The sequence below is a fragment of the Anopheles maculipalpis genome, chromosome 2RL (genome assembly GCF_943734695.1).
Source record: "Anopheles maculipalpis chromosome 2RL, idAnoMacuDA_375_x, whole genome shotgun sequence".
NCBI lineage: Eukaryota > Metazoa > Arthropoda > Insecta > Diptera > Culicidae > Anopheles > Anopheles maculipalpis.
Window position 1 is genome coordinate 51,931,832 of NC_064871.1, and position 17,584 is coordinate 51,949,415.

The 17,584-nt window shown below is 44.6% G+C and overlaps 2 protein-coding genes across 2 annotated transcripts; both read left to right on the forward strand.

Annotated features, from left to right (window-relative positions):
* The first annotated feature begins 596 nt into the window (after positions 1–596).
* Positions 597–10,031, forward strand: LOC126556701 (ATP-binding cassette sub-family C member 4-like). Its single transcript, XM_050212140.1, has 12 exons — positions 597–931; positions 999–1,206; positions 2,792–3,014; positions 3,427–4,137; positions 4,243–4,718; positions 6,089–6,463; positions 6,978–7,339; positions 7,914–8,316; positions 8,396–8,546; positions 8,628–8,858; positions 8,959–9,673; positions 9,758–10,031. Exons 1-12 carry the CDS (start codon positions 597–599, stop codon positions 10,017–10,019), a joined length of 4,452 nt encoding a protein of 1,483 aa, XP_050068097.1. The 3' UTR covers positions 10,020–10,031.
* Positions 10,032–10,556: 525 nt separating this feature from the next.
* Positions 10,557–17,237, forward strand: LOC126567242 (probable multidrug resistance-associated protein lethal(2)03659). Its single transcript, XM_050223473.1, has 11 exons — positions 10,557–10,657; positions 10,774–11,103; positions 12,138–12,369; positions 12,445–14,075; positions 14,153–14,453; positions 14,527–14,677; positions 14,764–14,994; positions 15,094–15,389; positions 16,262–16,522; positions 16,742–16,914; positions 16,976–17,237. Exons 1-11 carry the CDS (start codon positions 10,557–10,559, stop codon positions 17,235–17,237), a joined length of 3,969 nt encoding a protein of 1,322 aa, XP_050079430.1.
* Positions 17,238–17,584: the final 347 nt, after the last annotated feature.

The window sequence follows — 17,584 nt, forward strand, 5'->3', positions numbered from 1 at the left end:
AAAGGATTAGGAGACACGAATAGACCTTGCGGTGATAGCGCCGGGAGATAAGAGTGAAGTGAGTTCTTAATCGTCTCCGAAACGACTTGACGCCTACCATACATTTTTGTGCTCTTACCACAACTCGAGGCGCGTGAAATCTGTAAAAAGAAGTGTACTCCTAATCCGTAATCTCGTGTGTGTGAAGTAATGTTTTTAAATTAAATCAATCTGCCTAACTTTAGGTTTTCCTTTCGACGCTGTATCAGTGAATTTCATAGTGAATTGATGGACAAACGGCATTCGTAGTAAATATCATGTAAAAACGTGTAATTTTCGCCATCTTTCCAAGTGATAGTGACCGGTTAAATAACAGCAATGGAACATGAGATAGCAGATGTATGCTTAGCTCATTTGCATACATAATGCGCGTGTTCGCGAACGGAAAAAGATTCACTGTGCAAGACTGCTGATAAAGCCTGCGCGTCCAACGCCAAAGTGATCAGTTACATATGCGTGTGCTGTGCGCGGTGGTTTTAAGTGAAGTGAATACATTTTCGGAAGTGAGTGTTTCTCTATTTTTCAAACATATTTTTTTTTACTGTGGGCGATCCAGAATGAATCCCGCACAGTACGATCAGGACACAAAAATACACGATCTTCGACGAGAGGCGAACCCGGTCACAAAAGCGAGCCCAGTGTCGTGGTACACCTTCTGGTGGTTGAAGGATCTGTTCCAGACGGGACTAAAGCGTCCCATCGACGAGATCGACATATATGAAACGCTTTCAAACCATCAGAGTGCTCAGCTGTCGTACCAGTTTGAAAGGCACTGGAAAGAGGAACAGAAATGTAACGATCGACCCAGCTTTCTGCGAGTTATCTGTCGCATCTATTGGCCATCGATACTCGGCTATGGGTCGATGTATACCATCGTTGATTTACTGGCGAGGTATGAAAGGATACTGTTTCTCATATCATTATGAAAAACCTTTCGATCGTAAACCTTCTCGTTGCAGAATTCTTCAACCACAATGCCTTGGTGGATTAGTGTCCTATTTTGCTCCCGGGCAGCAGGATATTCGCAAAGAAGAAGCGTATTACTATGCTATCGGAATCATTCTATGTTCGCTGGTACCGGTAGCCGTGTTTCATCACTTTATACTGTACATATTTCAAATCGGAATGAAGATTCGTGTCGCATGCTGCTCACTGCTCTACAAAAAGGTAAGTGTATTAGTTGCAAAAAAAAAACAAAAAACCAGTAACGCGTACATCTCTGATGATGTCTTGACTAAATGAAAGTGCTACGAAAGAGGCAGGGTTTGAAAGGAACGAAAACATAAAAAAAACATATACTGCCGACTGCATGGCGTCTCCGTTCGAGAGCGTTGCAGCTTTAACATGCACAATTTGTTCAATTATGCAACAATTTCCGCAACAAATCGGTGGCGCCACAGCGCCCATTGAGACAGCATCCTGTTTTATTTCATTCTTTAGCCAGCAAAAGTGTATGACTATGGACAAATCGATTGAATTTCGTTTGCAGTCGCAAGCCTTTCGTGTATTCAGTGCAAAACACAAGCGATAGTGTTTGCAATAAATTAAGATTTTGAGAAAAAATATTCAGATTGGTATGCTGCACTGTAAATCCATAGGTTGCTGAAGGAAAATGTACGAAATTATTTGAATGTGAACGTCCTGGGTTAGCAATGATTTATTTTAGTTGGCAACTGACAGCGACCGATCTTCCTATAGGCTGGCTGTGCAATCCTGGCAGCCTCCTAAGAAGATTTACCACAAACTTCATTTTGGGGGGGGGGGGGGGGGGGGGGGTGGCCCGGCCTGGATGAGATTTGAACCCTGGTCCTGCCGTTTGAAGATCGGTGCCGCTGTCGCCTACACCACCGAACCGCCCACTTAATTGAAATTAAAGACTATTAATTAGAAATAAAAACTAAAATAGTTGTTTTTTATTTATTTTTAATTAATTATGACGGTCCAGTAAAAACTAAAATAGTTATTTGCCCAAAAAAACCTGTACAATCGTTTAACGACATCGAATGCAAGAAATGCTTATGCTTAGCTCAAAACTTAAAGAACAAAAAAATCCAAAAAATCACGTCATGAATCTTTGAAGATACATTTAATTTTTTGGAGCCGATTCCTGATTTGATTTACTCTTAACTGAAGATTCTTATGAATGACTCTTCCTAAATGATTCATTACCCTATTGACAAAATTGCCTTAATAACCACCAATAAGGGTTTTTTCAATACAAATTTGTCTTAGTAGTGCCTTAGTTGCCGGATTTACAAAGATTTTCTCAATAAAGTAAGCACACGACTCTGAAAGTCATTTCACTCTAATGTTCTTCTTCTTTTTGGCTTACTGGCCAATACTGCGTATTTGGTTAGTCAGTCCTTACTACGGGGGGACGCGGTCCTGATGGGATTTGAACCCCGGTCCAGCCATTTGAAGACTGGCGCCGCTGTCGCCTGCACCACCGGGCTGCCAAAATCACTCTAATGTAGAGACTCTTTATAACTAGAGTCTAGAGACTAAAAATAAAACTCACGTTTTTAGTATAAAGTTTGGTCTTCCTCCGTATTGTCATGTTATAAATATAAATGCGACCGAAAAAATTGATATTATTACTTCATGTTATTAATCATTGGATAAAATTTCTAAATCATTACCGAAAACTTCTCGACGCATTGATTAGATTATTCATGTTTAGTTTACAACTTCAACATTATTATTAATCAACTCCCCTTTTTAATTGTCCTAACGCAATAAAATTGTTTCCCAGGCATTACGCATTACCAAAGCAGCAGGAACGGATGGCATGACCGGGCAGGTGATCAATTTGATGTCTAACGATGTGGCCAAATTTGACACGGCGACCGGCTTTGTGCATGACATCTGGAAAGGGTTAATTGAGCTGCTGGTGCTGGGCTATTTCATATACCGACAGATTGGCATCTCGGGATTATTTGGCATTGCGTTTTTGCTCAGCTTCATTCCTTTACAAGGTAAGTTTGGTGGGGTTTGGGTTTCTAGGCCGCTTTCGGCGCAACGTCACGTGATCTGTAGGTAATTGCTGATGAATGATCTCGTTATGCACAACGCCATCAAGCACTGATGACTAAAAGATTCACCGTTAAAGTACATCCAAACAGTCAACGGAGGTGGAAAATTGTACTGAACACGCGAACTATTTGCGCGTGTTGAATGTTTGGTCCACGTCATGGGGGTTTTCCCCAAACTAGCCGATTGTAGCATGTGAGGTGACCACATCAGAGCATATTTTTAGTTGTAGTCAACTGGTTGTACTACAACTGAAGGTTGTGAAGGACGATATTTGGTGAATAAAAGGATTTTTTTTCGCCAAACATCGCTACATTTCATATGCATACAAAATATCGTATTTCGTTTTTTTTTCAGCTTGGCTTGGCAAAAAAGCAGCACTTTTTCGTCTGAAAACGGCCAATCGATCCGACCGCCGGATACAGTTTATGAACGAAATCATACAAGGCATTCAAGTGATAAAGATGTACGCCTGGGAGGAGAGTTTCAGCCAAATGGTGGACCGCATCCGGCGGAAGGAGGTGAACGGAATAAGAGGAACACTATTTATACGCGCCGGTCTACTATCGTTCAATCTCGTTTCACGTGTGGCCATCTTTCTCAGCTTAGTCGCGTACGTCCTGTACGGAAACGTGTTCACCGCTAAGCGGGTGTTCATCGTGACCTCCTACTTTAACTGGCTGTACAGCTCGATGCTACACTTTTGGCCGCTGGCACTGACATCCGTTCACGAGGGACTGGTGTCGATAAGACGGATACAGGACTTTCTGTTGCTGGACGAGCGAAAGTTTAGACGGGTTCGGCCCCAACAGACGGCGGCAGTACAAGAGACAGTGGTAGATGAGGGTGCTTGCGAGCTGCTGCCAGAGGCAAGGAATGGGAATGGAGTGGACAGCACGGCGAATCCAACACCGGAAGGAAATGCCGGTAGCAATGTTAAGCGACCGCCTCACAGCAGGCGCTTCATTAACAGAAAAGCTGTTACGCGGCATGGAATTTTTATGCGCAACGGTACCGCGCTTTGGGAGAAGGACTTGCCAGCATCCAACGGTGAAGTTAATGTACGAGGTACGGTAGATTTTGGCACCCTGGCTTTTAAGCTGGTCTGAGAGGAGGGCGAGCAGAAAAAAAAAATCTTAAAAGCATGTTACATCATTTCACTTTTATTTGCAGCTAGCGGAATCAAACACGTGACGCTAACCGTAGACAAGACGAAACCGTGCGTAATTGTCGGTTCGGTAGGGAGCGGTAAATCGACCATGCTCCAAGTTATCCTCGGCGAGCTCGAGCTGGACGAGGGCCGGTTGGAAATCAATGGCAATCTTAGCTATGCATCACAGGAACCCTGGCTGTTTGAGGGAACGGTGAAAAACAATATCGTCTTCACAGAGGACTACCAGGAAAAACGCTACCGGGAGGTGGTGTCCGTTTGTGCTTTGGAACGCGACTTTCAGCTGCTCCCGAACGGCGATCAAACGATCGTGGGTGAGCGAGGCATCAGTTTGAGTGGAGGGCAACGGGCTCGGATCAGCCTGGCGCGAGCCATTTATCGGCGGGCCGACATTTACCTTCTGGACGACCCACTGTCCGCGGTGGATGCCCACGTAGGCAAACATATTTTTGAGGAGTGCATCGTTAAATATTTAAAGGTGAGTGATCTATTTTTCTGTTTGAAGCTTACAGTTGAACCTACAATTGTAGTTTGTTGTTTCGGTAGTTGATTCAATATTATCCGAAAATGAAAATTGCCATTTTAATCATACAGGTCATTCCCTGATTGTCAGATTGCTTCTCCCGTGTCCTCAAAATTTATCTTTTCATACTTGCATTAGCCAAAGCAATTCAGGACTTACTCATCAGGCGCTACAACCGCTTTGCGTTCTTGGCCTGCCGCAGCAGAGTCCGGAACCCCTCACGGTCCCGCGCCGTCGTCCGCCAATCCGTTGTCCCGGCCTTAATGACGGATGATTCCACGCCATCCTTCCACCTCAATCTGGGCCTACCATGCCTCCTCTGTCCGTGTGGACGGCCTAAAAGGACATGCGTATAACATGGTCAGCCCATCGGAGCCTGGCGAGCCTAATTCGCTGCACGACAGTGAGGTCGTCGTACAGTTCGTACAGCTCGTCGTTATGACAATACAGGACAGAGAAATAAATAAGCTCATATTCTTCTTCTCCTTCTTCTTTTTGGATAAACGATCGGTCACGCCGACCATCGAATGACTTACTAGATTTGCTGATACCACAGAGTTTGTTCTTTATAATGTAAATAGTAATGAAAATGGCGTAGCTGATCTCTTATTATGTCGAGGGATTTTAGAATTGTTTTTCAAAATGGTTTGTTTAAAGTAAAAATGTTTCAATGTAATTATAGCATCTAGGTCTTAAAGTTTTATATAAATATTTACGCCGAATTTATGAACAAGAGAATTGGGAATCCGTTTTCAAAAATTGCGATTCATTATTTGTATAGATTTGCCAGTAACCCAAATATCTGTGTTGTGAAATCTTGATCGCTAAAAGAGGCTTTCACGGTACATCGGTATATTGATCGTCATTTAAAAAAAAAGTAAATTAAGTTCGATTTATGTTACTAAATTAGGGCGTCGATTTTATATTACTTGAAATCAAATCAACACATATTTTTTGCACAGCACAAAAAAGGGACGCGTGGTTTGCCGACATTTACCAAGCAAAAGCGTGCCGAGCGCAACTATTTGACTCATAATTTTGCTAGACGATTCGCTACAACTTCTTTGTTCACCACACTGTACGGGAAGCGTCGAACACTCTTCGTTGGTTAAAAAGCACCTGCATATGTTTCGTCTCGCACGGGGGCTCATAAACCATCTACCAACGGTAGAGTTCAGATAGAAAAAAGGTTAAGTGAGGCGTAAAAACGCTTTTCCACGTGCGTTTCTCTTTCACCATTGGTGTTTGAACCACCGTCAAATAGCAAACGTAAAAAAAAAGCACAATGCCGCAGTAGTAGCTTACACACAAATTTTCAATTGCAGGAAAAAGTTTGCGTGCTAGTAACGCACCAGCTTCAATACTTAAAGGACATGGAGCATGTCGTGCTAATGAATATGGGCAACGTGGAACAGCAGGGACCATTCCGCACGCTGGCAGAATCGGGGCACTTTGCCTCGATGAGCGAACAACCACACCGCGAAACCGATGGACGGGAAGAACAGGAACAACAAAGCAACGCACCATCGCCGTCTGATGACGCGTCTACCCCAGCGCCCTCAACGTTGAAACAGCACCCAGACAAGGGCCACGGACAGCAGCTACGAAAAGTCGATAGTGTCGCAAACAATGGGATTGAATATGATACCGCCATCAGCATTGATATCAATAGTAAAACCGAGACGACACATAGAATGACGGTAGGTCTAACATGCTATTTTTGCCCAGTTTTTATCTATCTACCGCATAGCGTTCATTCGGAGTGGCCACTGGATAAGGCCATGGTAGCGTATTAGGGGAAAAAAAGGAACCACTTTCTTATCCGAGTTTAGATCAGTGACCGCATCATGCCACTACTACGGGCGTGCGTGTGTTTTTTTAACATTTCAAAATTGAAATGAATTCGATTTCACTCATCCCGCTAAGGAGCGGCAACACTGGTATTGCTTTCCTGGGACTCGTTGACTCACTGTACCTGTAAAAAGGTAATTTGAATAATTTATCACGATAACTAAACGTGTGCTAGCAGCGAATGTACCCACCCGGGGATTTATAGTGATGCGTTTATTGAATATTTAAATGCACAACAGAACCATAATTGTTGCAGTGTAATGTGCTATTATGTGGCGTAAATTGACGCGGTGTGTAACATCAACACAACATACAACAAGTGACTTTGAATTGCCATTTTTTTCACCCTTTGCACATCATCAGGAACGAAGGTTTTCCATTCATCCAACGCCAGCACAACATCAACCGGCGCATCAGCAGCACCAGTCCATCTACCAGCCGTCCCCATTCTCATCCAGCAGCATGGTTTTTGATGGGTACGATGACCGCGAGGAACGCCGTAGTACGAAAAAAAAATCCGCCCCATCTTCTCAAGACGACGGTACCACGAAAGACGATCCAAATCACCTTCATAAAGAATCACAACTAACCGGACGTATCGGGTGGCGCGTGTACAAGAGCTTCTTCGTGGCTGTGCAAAGTAATCTTCTGCTAGTGCTGGCAGTCGTTCTGTTCCTATTGGCGCAGGCCAGCATGAGTGGTATCGATTACTACATCTCTCAGTGGTAAGTGTAAATTAATATCAATATTAAGCTTAGCAGAAGCGAAAAAAAAGGAACTGCAAAGCTTTAAGATGTTTGATGGTACGTGTCGATTGGCGCTAATAACCAACCACTACCAGCCGGAATGAACACACGGACACTGCAAAAAAGGATGTTGGCAAAAGAGTAATTTAGTGATGAACGTGACCATTAGGCGACGTAGTAGTTGGTGCTTTTATTGGAACCCATCACAGTCTGCAGCGATGGACGGCCATCATCTCGTTTTATCGATTCGATGTTGGTCATTTTTTTTTTGTGGTATTAAAAATTCCTTTTCCACATTAAAATTGTTTGCTCACTTAAACGCAATTTGCTAAAACAGAGCTCTTTTAACACTTCCACATTATCCCCATCGTTGTGCGAAAAAGAACAAAGAAAAACGAAATACAGTTGGAGTGCAATTTAGTGAGCTCAGCCATCTTAACTACCATCATACACTTGAAACGTGATGTTCATACGGTGCGAAAGGATTATTGTTCTTTTTCACCTTCGTTTGGTGTTGTACTGCATCTTCTCTACGTTTCCTTTCTTTTCGCAGGGTAAACTGGGAAGAGTACTCCAGCGCTCTTGAGCGGTTGAAAAGCAATCGAACCGAGATGGAAGCATCCGCCCTTAACAGCAGCGACTGGGAGGCTTTGCTTCCTATCCCGCCAAAACTGCAAGGAAGCATCTTCACGCGACTGTCCCGCCATCAGTATATACTGATGTACGCGATAGCGATGCTGTTTATGTTTGTACTCTCCTTGAGCAGATCCTTTCTTTTCTTCTACATTTGTCTGCGTGCCACAGTACGATTGCATGATCGTTTGTTCCGCGGCATTACCCGCGCCACAATGTATTTCTTCAACACAAATCCGTCGGGACGGATATTGAACCGATTTTCACGCGATATTGGTTGCATCGATACCTTCCTTCCGTTTGCGATGATGGACTGCATTCTGGTGAGTACGCACAAAGAGACTTGCAATTGCATTTACACGAATGGAATATGTGACCCATTTTAATTTTATTTTCCATCAGTTCTTTGTGGAGTTTTCCGCGATCATTGTGCTGGTAGCGGTGGTGAACTACTGGCTTTTGTTGCCAACGCTTGTGATGGGCATTGTGTTCTACTTCTTGCGCCATATTTACACCAACACTGCCCGCAGCATCAAGCGAGTGGAAGCTTCAAGTAGGTTTGGCAGAAAGAATCTGTAAAACATGGACTTCTCAAAGTGATTTCTTCTATTTTCCCTTTGTTCTCCTTTCCCAGCTAGAAGTCCCATATTTTCGCATGCGAATGCGTCTTTTCAAGGTCTGAGCACCATCCGTGCATTTGGGGTAGAAAGAATTCTGGCGGACGAGTTTGATAAACATCAAGATCTAAATACATCGGCCTGGTATCTCTTTCTGGCCACAACACGCGCCTTTGCCCAATGGTTGGAACTGGTATGTGTGCTGTATATCGCCGTGGTTACTTTAAGTTTCCTGATGGTGGAAAATTGTAAGTGGTGCATAAAAGTAATGTTTCGTTTTTCCTAACATCCGATCGATCATTATAGCATTTTTTTTTTTCATTCCCTTTCGTCCTTAACATGGTGTAGCGATGAGCGGCAATGTGGGGCTAGCTATTACACAAGTATTTAACTTGATCTTCATGTGCCAGTGGGGCATGCGACAAACGGCGGAGCTAGAAAATCAAATGACATCCGTCGAGCGTGTCGTCGAGTACGCCGAGGTCGAACCCGAAGCATCGCTTGTGTCAATCGGCAAGCACAAACCGCCCGCCGACTGGCCCGCACAGGGATCGATACGTTTCGAGCACTTTTCGTTGCGTTACGCTCCCCAGTCAAATCTGGTTTTGCGAGACCTCAATATGTCAATAAACGCGGGCGAAAAAATTGGAATCGTCGGCAGAACGGGCGCAGGCAAATCGTCCATCATTCAGGCACTGTTCCGATTGGCGGTTAATGAAGGAATAATACGGATTGATGGCGTTGACATCGGTACGCTAGGATTGCACGATCTGCGCAAACGGATTTCCATTATTCCGCAGGATCCGATCCTGTTTTCTGGTACGGTTCGGGAAAATTTGGATCCTTTTAAACAGCATGCCGATGACACACTTTGGAACGCTCTGGAGTATGTGGAGCTGAAAGAGGTGGTACGGGCAATGGAGGGCACACTCGATGGTAAGATGGCCGACGGTGGTGCAAACTTTAGTATGGGCCAGCGGCAGCTTGTTTGTTTGGCCCGAGCAATTCTACGCAACAATCCAATCCTCATTCTGGATGAGGCCACCGCTAACGTCGATACCGAGTATGTATTGCAATATTTTAATTCCGAATTCTTTCCCGCACACATTTACTTTCAATAAACTGTGTTTTTTTTTTTTTTTTGCAGAACCGATAACTTAATACAAAAAACCATTCGAGAACGGTTCGAACGGTGCACTGTTCTAACAATCGCCCATCGTTTACATACTGTAATGGATAGCGATCGCGTATTGGTGATGGACGCTGGCAGAGCCGTCGAATACGCGCATCCTTATGAGCTACTGCAGCGTCCCGATGGTGTTATGAGACAACTAGTGAACAAAATGGAAGAGTCTACCGCACAACAACTCACTGCTATGGCTTATCAAGCCTACACGAAACGCGATTGACGCAAGCGAACGTACCGCAAGCTGAACGATTGTACGGCGATTGGGAACTTGAGTGTGAAGATACAGGAGACGATTAATTTGGATAAGAGTCGATAGACTCCGCATCCGCAGACGGTCGATTAACCAATGTACCTCAACTAGCATATACCAACCGAATGTAATGGTCGCATAGATCATTATTACTTATCAAGTAATAAATAAATATCATAGCTTTGTCAATTTTGGCACGTTTCTCTGATTCCCCGTTGTCTCAAGACACGGCCAGCTGATAACCACCGGCGTTACTCCGATAGTGATACGCGTGATAGCCTGTATCAGAGCAGATACTGGTCCGCAGCCGTTAAAACATTGTAAAAGAAGTCTCGCGAAACCCCGTTATCACGCGGCCAGACGAGACTCCAGACACGATACGAAAATTCGATTGTAATTTTTAACGCCCGATTTGTTCGCTAACGTCAGTCGAAGGTTGGACACCTTTAAGTTTGGATGCAATCAACCGGGTCGGATTGAGCGTGATTGATTTTTTTAGTTTTAAAAATGGAAACTTCCGAAAAAATCGACGCACCGGACATCAAACATCCACAGACGAACGCACATCCGTATGCTTCCTCCAACGCAGTTTCACGTTATTTTTTCTGGTAACTTTTTTTTTGCATACTATTTCGATGAATGTTTTACAAAATTGGTGCACAAAATTCCTTCAAATTTCTTTCTTGCTTACTGTATGTAAAACAACCAACTGTGCATGAAAAAGGTGGCTCCGTGACTTGCTTCGAATCGGCGTGAAAAGACAAATCGTTCCGAACGACATTTATGACACGCTTTCAACACATAAGAGTGCACTAATCGGTGCATCATTCGAGCAGCAATGGCAACTCGAAACTTCGCGCCACAATGCCCTCCAAAACGAATCAATCGATGATGAGTGCAAAACAAAAAGCAGCGACACGAAAAGTGAAGCACAAACAGTGAAGGAGAGTAAACGGCCGGCGCCACGATGGCTCCTGTGGACTATATTACGCATGTACGGAGTCGGAGTGCTAGTGTTTGGATTTGTTTACAGCTTCATTGAATCAGCCTGCAGGTGAGCGATATAGATCCCTAGATTTCTCTGGGAAGGTGTACATATGTGGTTCCTACCAGTCATCTGCATGTCGCAACTGTTTTACGTTTTCTTTTCGTTTGTATTACGATTTTTGGGGAAAACGATACTAGTGTACTGGCGCAGAAAAACATCGTCTTTGATAGTCCAATAAACGTGGACAGCATGCTTTGGTGTGCTAACGAGATACTTAAGTCCACAAAGAAAACGCAAGTGACGGGAAACAGAAGGTGAAAATCAAAAGCAACGGAATGATTCGATTCTGGGAAGGTATCATTTGCGGTTTCGTGTTGGTGTTTGAGATTTTCGTGCCCTACCCCTTTTGGATGTTTGATGTTTTTATCATATGCTGCTGCTCGGAACGAGTGTCATATATTTTTATGAATTTCATATTGAGCTGAGGAAGGTACACACTTGCGACAAAATAAGTAAAATTGCCATAGTGAAATACAGGCCGTGGAATCCCAATAAAACAGTGGTGTGGCTGTAAGGCACTGGATCACAGCGTGGTAGTCTATCCCTGAACCATAGCATCAACCACAGTCAATAAGCGCTAAATCCCACGGTGACTTTTCTAAGTCTTGTTTGAATAAAAACTCCTTCTCAGCGGTACGAAAGCAGCTGATACGAAATTCGCGTTTTCCGACGAGTTCCAAGTAACTTGAGGAATCATATTACAATGATTGGATCTAAAAAGCACACAAGTAAAGTTAGTTCAATCGTGTTCAATATTCTCTGTAAAGCGATTGCAAAAATGTTCGCATAGCAGAAGGGCTGATCATCAAGTTTAACAAAAGGGGGAAACCTTTTATGACCAATTCTTATTTTATCCACTTCTATTGATTGATTCACATGGGATGTAAATAGCAAATAATAAAATTTTGGCTAGCCCATCTAATGCATACTTTCTTAATATGGATTTCTTGTGATTTCTCTACTTCGAAAAATCGATAGGAACTCGTCTAAGGTGTAAGCATCGAAATGTAACAATGTTTTTCGTATTATTACAATTCTAGAATAGGACAACCGTTCCTTCTCGGTCAACTAATCCTTTACTTTGATTCACAACGCGCCACAACGACAGCAGACGGCGCATCGGAAACATCGCTAGGAGCAGCCTACGGATATGCCGTGGGTATTGTTATGACTGTGTTTGCCCCGCTAGCAATCTTCCATTGCTATCAACTGTATCTGCTGCAAGTAGGCATGAAGATTCGTATCGGTTGCTGTGCGCTGATCTATCGAAAGGTAAAGCGATAACGCAGCACATTGTTGCAGATTTTACGGCAAGCGCATTTTCATCCGCTATCTTCTCGTTTATAGATACTTAGCTTGAGTAACACTACCGACGGATTGTCTGGAACGGTCATCAATCTGATGGCAAACGATGTGAGCCGTTTCGATTATGCGGTAATCTTTTTCCACGATCTCTGGAAAGGCCCGGTGGAGCTAGTGATTGTCGCCGTGTTGGTGTACCGTGAAATAGGTCCCGCCGGACTGATCGGCATTGGGTTTTTATTACTGTTCATACCGATTCAAGCCTGGCTAGGGAAGAAATCAGCTGGATTTCGAATGAGGGCGGCAATGGCGACCGACGACCGCGTACGCTTGACAAATGAAATCATTCACGGTATTCAGGTTATTAAGATGTACGTATGGGAGCAGCCGTTTGAGCGGATGATGCGCAAACTGCGACGCAAAGAGGTGCAGGCATTGCGTGGTAGTGCATTCATCAAGTCGGCCCTGTTTGCGCTACGCATTGTTCCAAAGGTGTCCATCTTTCTGACGCTGGTCGCATACGTGTACTTTGACAATGCGATTACGGCCCGTCGGGTGTACATGTTAATTTCATTCTTCAGCGTTATCCATCATTCGATGGTCGAGTTTTGGCCGCTTGCTGTAACGTCCGCCGCGGAAGGTTGGATATCGTTGAAGCGAATACAAGAATTTTTGCTTCAAAAAAGTGTGCAAAGTTTACGCCAAAAACAAGGATCTCTTAAACTAAGGATGCAAACCACCAACCCGTTTGTCGAGTTTAAATCCGTTCACAGTACATGGCCCAATTCAAGTTTCTCACTTCACGACATCTCCTTCAAGATAGACACTACGAATCACCGTACGGTAGCAATCATTGGTTCAATTGGTGCCGGAAAATCGACCCTGTTGAACTTGATCATCGGAGAGCAAAGTGTAACTAAAGGGAAGATCGAGGTGAATGGTACCATTAGCTATTGCTCTCAAAAACCATGGTTGTTCGAGGGTACCATTAAACAGAACGTTATCTTCCTGGATCCGTATGATGAAACGCGATATCGCACAGTGTTAAAGGTGTGCGCATTGGAGCACGATATTGATGTATGGCCGCACGGAGATCAAACAATGGTTGGCGAACGTGGATTTAGTTTGAGCGGTGGACAGAAAGCCAGGATCAATCTCGCTCGTGCATTGTATCGCTCTGCTGACATATACCTGCTGGACGACCCTTTGTCGGCCGTGGATGCTCACGTAGCGAACGTATTATTTGAACAGGCTATAAGGAATTTTCTGGAAGGAAAACTTTGCATACTGGTAACTCATCAACTAAAATACATCACCCAGGTAGACTACATCCTTATAATAGAGGACGGTAAAATTGCTGCCCAAGGCAACTATGGTACAGAGCTATCCGAATACTTCCCAACTAACCATTTCTCAAAGTATGAAGATGCGCCGGAAGAACCGACATCAGAACTTGGACCGAAGGATGAACCAACGTTCTCCAGCAAGAGTCAAGAACAACCATTATCGGCCGAGGGCAAAGAAAAGGAAGGACAAGAAGATGGTACTGTGCAATTTCAAGTATATCTAGACTTTTTGAAATCTGTCAATAGTATTTCGTTCGTCGCCTTCACGGCATTGCTAATGATAGGATTCCAAGTCGCTTGCTCGGGAACAGATTATTTCGTATTCATATGGTAAGTGAAAGCTGTACGGCTAGTTTTAGGCTCCAAAAAAACTTAATGCATACTTATCTTTTCTTCCTGCCTTTCAGGGTGGATTGGGAAGAAACGGTTGCGAACACGCTTGCAGCCCGGTGGACAACAGACGATCATGTCTTGTTCTACGCTGGTGCCATAATCATCACCATTTTGCTGACTACAAACTCGTTTGCCTTCTTTGAAATGTGTCTTAAAGCATCGCTACACTTGTATGCCGCACTCTACCGTGGAGTGTCCGAAACATCGATGCTTTTCTTCCACCAGAACCCATCGGGCAGAGTGATGAATCGGTTCTCGAAAGACATCGGACTGGTCGATACCAGTCTGCCCACCGTCATGATCGACAGCCTTTACGTAAGATACAGTAGCAGTACCGTTCATAGTTGACGTATTTCGATCCATCTAAGCTTCCCACGTGTGTTTGCAGTTTTTTCTCGAGCTTGCTGGTATCATAGTGATAGTGGCATTGGCTAACTACTGGCTGCTGATACCTACAGCGATCATGGGAGTCGTCTTTTATATGCTACGGTTTGTATTTCTTAAAACAGCGCGAAATGTAAAACGTGTAGAGGCCATCAGTAAGTGTTTCGATCGATCGATTAAGTATGAGCCATGGGTGAACTGAAACGATGCATTTCGATTCGATTCGATTACTCCCGCACAGCCCGTAGTCCAGTGTTCACGCATACCAACGCTACGATTGATGGGTTAACCACGATACGTGCATTCGGTGCGGAACATTTTCTGGAGGATACATTCCACCGGTATCAGGATCTCAACACTTCAGCTGCGTTTCTGTTCGGTGCTACGACACGTGGTTTCGCCTTCTGGCTGGACGCGATTTGTCTGCTGTACATTGCGTCAGTTGTGCTGAGCTTTCTGGTGATTGGGAATGGTGAGTAGTAAGTTTGGGGCAAAAGTTTCTCTTCGCCGTGTGTGCAGCTGTGGTCAGTTTTCTAAAACTCTCCTTCGAAACGCTGCACTATCCATACAGACATCATTAGCGGCAACGTCGGGCTAGCCATCACGCAGGTGCTCAACCTCATTGGAATGTGCAACTGGGGCATACGACAAACGGCCGAGCTGGAAAATCAAATGACATCCGTGGAGCGTGTGCTTGAGTACGCCCAGCTCGTACCCGAAACGGGCCTGGTACCGGGTGTCCAAACAACCGAACGCACTGAAGCGTGGCCCGAAAATCCCGGCATAACTTTCCGCCAAGTTTATCTACGCTATTCGCCCACCGCGGAGCCAGTCCTGAAGGGGTTGAGTTTCGACATAAAACCCAAGGTAAGCGTCACACCCGGTTAAGCAATCGATTTCCATACCGTTGGGATCGTGGCAGCCATGCGACTGGATCCCATTAACCACCACGGGCCGAAAGTTCTTTCGAACGAAACGAAACCTAACACAAATAAGTTGCACTATTTTACGTACACTGGTTCAAAATGCTTTTATGCCGTGTATAGGATGTAGTTTATCGGGCGTTATTCGTTAGACAGGTGGTATAAAAGAAATGGCAATATCCTGAATAGTTTAAAACACCAGCCCACTGTGTGCGAAGGATTGTTTTTGCACACGGGGGTGCGAGTGTGTTGTCCTTGGAATGTCTTTGATTTATAATTGAAAAGCACGTACACATCTCGGCCCGAAAATGGGCGCGTGTGATTGGCCCCGAATTGACTCACTTTATCTTTGGTTGATTAAATTATAGCCATATCTGTCCCTTGGTCCCTTGGATCGATCCAATTTTTACTATCCCCCAGTCCAGCTATCCCCGGCTGCATGATCAATTTTCGTCGACGTTATCGCACGATCGTTTGCTTCCCTTTTGTTACTTTGTCGCACATCCAAAATGATTCGGGTTTGAGGTGTCGGCGCTTGCTTAAAATAAAACACATATCAATTCTTTGACTTCGGCTCATTTCCACCCTCATCAATGTATCGCCCTTTGTTGCGTCTCCATTTGAGAGCATTTTACGTAAACGAAACAACAGCAAAAAAAAACCTTCCTTTTTGCATTGTGTGGCGCAGGGTAGATGAAATAAAAAGTACCGTCATTTCATCACCGGTCATGTTCTTTCTTTCCGGTAAATGTTCCCACTCCGGCAACTAACCAACCGTCCAACCAACCTGCCGCTTGGTCGTGAAACTGTGCGTAGGAGCATGTAGGAATCGTCGGACGTACCGGCGCTGGGAAGTCCTCAATAATTCAGGCACTCTTTCGCCTAACGCCGTTGCACGCCGGCGATGGTATCATCGAGATTGACGGAATCAATATCGGTTCGGTGCCGCTGCGGCAGTGTCGTGGCCGCATCTCGATAATACCCCAGGATCCGGTCATATTCTCAGGCAGTTTGCGAAGCAATTTGGATCCGGACGAGCGGTTGCCGGACGAGCAGCTGTGGAAAGCGCTCGAGCAGGTAAGCCACCCGGAGGTTGAATATTTAATCATAACACATTTCCTCACCAATTTGAACGTTTAGCAGACTTTTTGTACAGATCCGCCAGCATCGCTCTCCTTCAACACCGCATTTCACCCTTTTTCGGGTTTCATTTTATTATTGCTTACTCCCTTTTTTTTCTTTAATCTTTTTAATGAACATCCCGTTTCTCGGCATAAACCGACCGGAATCGAACAGGTTGAATTAAAAACCACCATAACCTCACTTGCCGGCGGGCTCAATACGAAGATGTCCGAGGGAGGCAGCAATTTGAGTGCTGGCCAGCGGCAATTGCTCTGTTTGGCCAGGGCGGTGCTGAAAGGCAGCAAGATACTGATACTCGACGAAGCCACGGCCAATGTGGATCCCAAGTAGGTGCAACAAAACGGTTGAAATAAAGTTTCATTGCTTAATTAGCCATCACTCTTGCAGAACTGACGCATTGATTCAACGTACGATACGAACGCAGTTTCACGATTGCACCGTGCTAACGATAGCTCACCGTTTGCACACGATACTGGACAATGACCGTGTGTTGGTTATAGACGCCGGCCAAATGGTAGAGTTTGACAGCCCGCAGAAGCTGCTCCAAATCCCAGACGGATTTTTCCGCAAATTGGTTGAAGAACATGGCCAAGAAGGAAAACTCCACAGCAGCAAAATGGACGGATCAGCAATATCTTACAAGCAGTAGCTTTTCGTGCTTACGTTTTATACGAACAGCGATATAGTATTCGGATAGAGATAGGGGTGGTTGTTTGAAAGACTTACTTGCTGAATAAGCGAAGGACTACGCAAATGATGATAAACATGACTGCCATTGCCACCAGCACACCAATCATTGCTGGATCGATGTACTTTTCCGGTTCTATCGGCTTATTGATCGGGGCTAAAGATGTTCGAAATGAAAAAGTGTTGCAAACAATTAATAATTAGAGCCATAAATCATCTTCACCATATACTACCTCGGCACTCGACGCTTCCATCCGGTTTGAAGAAAGGATTCATCTCAAACAGACAGATGCACCGCCCATCGCGACA